The sequence below is a fragment of the Crocuta crocuta genome, unplaced genomic scaffold, assembly GCF_008692635.1.
Source record: "Crocuta crocuta isolate KB4526 unplaced genomic scaffold, BGI_CrCroc_1.0 scaffold352, whole genome shotgun sequence".
Lineage (NCBI taxonomy): Eukaryota > Metazoa > Chordata > Mammalia > Carnivora > Hyaenidae > Crocuta > Crocuta crocuta.
In genome coordinates this window covers 3,657,094-3,661,532 of record NW_027532169.1, presented here as the reverse complement: position 1 = coordinate 3,661,532, position 4,439 = coordinate 3,657,094, and the positions used below count along the sequence as shown (strand labels likewise).

Here is a 4,439-nt window from a genome sequence, read left to right as displayed (position 1 = left end):
GCGCCCCACCCGGGAGTGAGTAAATACAGGGCCTGGGACTCCAAGGGACAGCGGGGGTTGGAGCCAGGAGTCAACACAGCTGCTCTCGGGTCATCTCAGCTTTCAAAGCTCCACCCTAGTCTGCAGGCCAGGGGAACGGGGGTCTTCAATACAGACGTCCCCCCCACCACCTCTGCAAGTATCCCAGAATGCCTCCCCCAAACCGGAGAGGTGACTTAGGGAGCATCCACTCTTTAGAATGATCAAAGATTCCTCGGCTTCCTCAGATAGGGAGCAACTGATGTCAAGGGACGGGCTTTGGAAGGGCCCCTGTTCCTCAAACAGCCTTCCTGAAGTGTGTCGGGGACAAGAAGTGGGGAAGCCATTCCTGAGGTCTCTCTCGCTGCCCCTCTCCTTGACTCTGTGACTCGGCACACGGAGTCATCCATCTTCGGGACTCTGGCCCCCAAACCCCACCTTGGACCCCAGCCCCTATTTCTCCCAGGCTTCTCCCTTAAGCTGGGGCTGGCCTCCAGGATCTCAGAGAAGACCCCTCTTTGAACTGGGAGTGGGAGGGGACGCTTATCTGGGGCCTTGCCCTGATCCAGGGTCTGGGAGAGAGAACAATGCAGCCCTGCCCCCACTCCTTCCCCTGTGGGCTGACTCACCCCTGCTGCTCCCTCGCCTCCTCCTTCCTGTTAGATTGATGGGCCAGCTCTAGGGCCCCGGCCTCCCTCTGGGTGATGTTGTGTTTCCAGCTGGGAAGGTAAAGATTAGGGAGTGGGTGGGGCTGGGCAGACTCCAGATGTCCTCCAGTCCAGAGGCTCCAACCTTTGGGGACCTTAACCCAAGTTGCAGATGGAGGGCACTTCCTTCTCTGTTCAACCGCCCCACGGCTTGTCTTCGGCTGCCAGAGAACAGCTTACCAGCGTCTACCATGCTGGCCAAACAGCGAGGGCGAGGGGAAGGGACTTGGCCAAGGGAAGGAAGAAGGACAGGGGCAGTTTACCCTATTTCCAAAGTCCGAAGGGACCACCACCAAATCATCATCGTCAGCAGCTCAGCGATCTCTATCTTAGTCCCCAGCCCAGTGGGGATCCTCTGTGAGCCTCCCCCCATCTTCCCTGACCCCTCTCCTTAGAAGATTGGAAAATTGCCTTAGTCCCACGCCAAGCCCGCGTCAGGGCCACCATGTCATCCAGCTCCCCATCGGTGCCTAAGTGAAAGGGGCTGCCTGGAGTGGAAGCGCAGGCCCGTGTGGCCCTCCTGGCGTCCGGTCTAAACGAAGGAAGGCGCAGCCCGCCTGGGGCCAGGACAGGGCTTGCGCACCGACTTACTCATTCTTCTTCCCCTTCTGGGCCAGGAGCCAGTTCACGAAGTCTTGCTGGCGGATCTTGTCCATAGCGATGCTGTAGTCACTGATGAAAGTCCCCTCGGCGTACCTGGGGCCTCGAGGTCGGGAGCCAGTGACCTTCGTGTGGAATCTAAGGGGCAAGGAGGGGAGACGGAGAGAAAGCAGGACACCGTGGAAAAGGGCGGGGGACGAGGGGAATCACAATGCGGGGGCAAATGATTGTCACCGACAGGGGAGGCCGATGATTGAAAACAACCCTCCCCCCTTGCTTGGGAGTCACTTTTCATGGAAACACCCTCTTGTCTATGCATCAAGCCCCTGGAACTTTGTCCTCAGCCCCAGGACCCACTTCCTACATCCTCGGCGTGTGTGGCTCTGGCTTCTGGACAAAGGGGGATCAGGGGTCGCCCTGATTTCAGTTCCCTCCTTTACTCCTCTTGCCTGGCCCAACCCCTTTCAAGTCTTTGTTCTTAATCAATACCAACAATCGTGAGCTCTCACATAACAGCGTTTACTCTGTTCCAGGCCCTCTGTAAGCCCTTTACTACGTAAACTCATTAGATCCTCATAACACCCCTACAAGGTAGACACTATATTTTTTTAAGTTTATTTATTTTGAGAGAGAGCGTGCGCGCATAAGCAGGGGAGGGGCAGAGAGAGGAAGAGAGAGAGAATCCCAAGCAGGCTCCAAGTGCAGAGTCCGACGTGGGACTTGAACCCACAAACCGTGAGATCATGCTCTGAACCGAAGTCAGACATTCAACCCCCTGAGCCACCCAGGCACCCCCGGTAGACACTATTTCTGTCCCTTTTTGCCTTTTTGCGAATGAGGAAACCAAGGTGCAGAGAGATTGCTCCGGTGGTAGATCTAGGATTTACCCTCAGGCAGTCTGGGCCCAAGTTCGCAGCTACTACGTGGTGTCCCCTGTCCTCCTACGCCTCTGACAGCTGTGCCTCGCGCTCATGTGGCTCTATTCATGATGCAGATGGCTAGTCCTTGCCTCGGACAAGGCCCAGCTCTGTGCTCAGCCAAGTCCCTCCCGGCCCTCCAGAGCACCATGTGCTTTTTTAAAAATTTATTAAAAAAAATTTTTTTTAATGTTTCTTATTTATTTTTGAGGGAGAAATAGAGACAGCGTGGGCAGGAAAGGGTCAGAGAGAGAGACACAGAATCTGAAGCAGGCTCCAGCCTCAGAGCTAGCTGTCAGCACAGAGCCCAATGTGGGGCTCGAACCCACAAACTGTGAGATCATGACCTGAGCCGAAGTCAGACGCTTAACTGACTGAGCCACCCAGGCGCCCCCAGAGCACCATGTGCTTAAAACACTCTGCTTTTCTTCCCGATGCTCAGGACCGTTTGCAACGTGCCTAGGTGGTTCTTGCTTTCCCCTTGGGCCTGTATGTTCCACGAGGCATTTGTGGGCCACTCCGTACACATATGTCCTGTGGCCGGCACCCAGGGGGCCTTCTATACAGTTTGATCAAACGCACACAGAAATAAACGTCTAAGGCTTTCATTAGGAAGGGAGACGCTATCATCAACTTCAGAAGCTTAACCACCGAGAAAGTCCTTCCAGAGGATCCGATCACAGTCTCTCTTGCGGCAACGGGGGCTCTCATCTGGCCCTCCCCGCCGACAGCCAGAACCCGGGGGTCAACCTCTCCAGCCTCCTCCCCTGCGCCCCTACCTGGAGTGAACCTCCCCTTTCTCTGCTAACGCCGCGGCCAGGAGCAGGGACCCCAGCAGCAGATTGAAGATCTTCAAGGCTACCATCGTCCAAGGGTTATTTCCTGAGCAAAGAGAGAAAAGAAAGGGACCGGGATGAGGGAAGCGCCGTGCTCAGGGACAGCCAGCGTGGCCGGCCAGGTACTGCTGATGCCCGCGAGCCTGTGTGTGGGTTCTGAAAGCTGGCGACCCTGAGCTCCGGGGGATCCGGGCTTTTCTGAGAGGCTGGGGCAACACCTTGGAGAGCGTCAGGGGGCGCTGGGCCTTGGAGTTAGTAACTAGAAGGGTCGTGGAGGCTGGCCAAGAGGAGGACCTGCTTTTTGTTGTCCCGTCTGAGCAGGGTCCGAGTCGGGGCAGGGCAGCGGGGAAAGGAGCAGGCAGAAGAAAGCAGCAAAGCATCGTGGCATGTGGCTCGGCGAGTCTCCCCTGAGAGCCTCCAATGTTCAGCAGCTTCCCTTCCAGCTCTCAGATTGGCGGTCGCCTAACCCATCGCGGAGCCTCTTGCCCCAAGTGAAAGTCACAGGTAGGACCACCCCATCCTCTCTTCTCCAGCGTCACCGTTACTACTACTCAAGGAAGCCCTTCCCGGGGTCCCCCTGCAGGAAGATGACGGCTGGCAGCCCAGGCATCCCTGGGTCTAGCTTTGGTCTTCGGGGCCCAGAAGGAAAGTTCATTACTGCTCTTCCACCTGGGTGTTATAGGAATCCTCAGAGCCGCCTTCTTATTTCTCGTGCAGGGGAAAAGAAGGCAAGGTGCAGGGGTGAGGGTGCTGAGCATTGCTGGGCACCAAGACCCCCTGCCCCTCCGGTATCCCGTCCATCCCCTGTCCCCGCTGCTGTCTTACCTGGCTTCCTTTCCAGCTCTTCCTTAGGAGGACGGGGCAGGGATTTCTTCCTCCGACCTTCTGGTCCTGGGAAGCCTCTCTCAAGAAAGTCTGCTGTAGCTCCTTTATATCCGGGCATCGCAGACCTGCTGATTCGCCTAAAAGCATCTTATCTCAAGAAATTAATTCCGCAGCTCGAGCCACATTAGGTCCATTTCACGCGTAATAAAGTTGCCCTTTCCACCTGAACTGTGCTAATTGATGATTAACATTTTGGGTATTTCCAGCTGCCCAGGAGGCGGGCTACCCTTAAGTGTCCCCTGTCTTCTCCCCCCTCCTCCCTTCTGGGCACACTTCCTTTACAGGTGCTCTCCATTAGAAAGGAGGCCCTGGGCAATGGCAGACTTGGGTAGGGTGGCACCGGCTGGGGTAGAATCACTGCCATGGGCAGCAAGCCGCCCTGGGTCAGAGAGAGTGGGGCACAGTCATTTGAACCTCAGCCCTGGACAGCGGCCCACCGCTTTGACAGTGAGGAAATGTCCCCATTGCGAAATCTA

General features: G+C 56.5%; 1 protein-coding gene across 1 annotated transcript in view; it reads right to left on the bottom strand.

The window, feature by feature from the left end:
• GIP (gastric inhibitory polypeptide) overlaps positions 1-3,107 on the bottom strand; it is a 3,965-nt gene extending 858 nt beyond the window's left edge. The window contains exons 1-3 of the mRNA XM_077776870.1: positions 3,022-3,107; positions 1,317-1,463; positions 648-737 (exon numbers count right to left, since the gene is read on the bottom strand). Coding sequence (XP_077632996.1) covers positions 648-737; positions 1,317-1,463; positions 3,022-3,107 — 323 coding nt within the window. The remainder of the gene's footprint in view (positions 1-647; positions 738-1,316; positions 1,464-3,021) is intronic.
• Between the last annotated feature and the right edge of the window lie 1,332 nt (positions 3,108-4,439).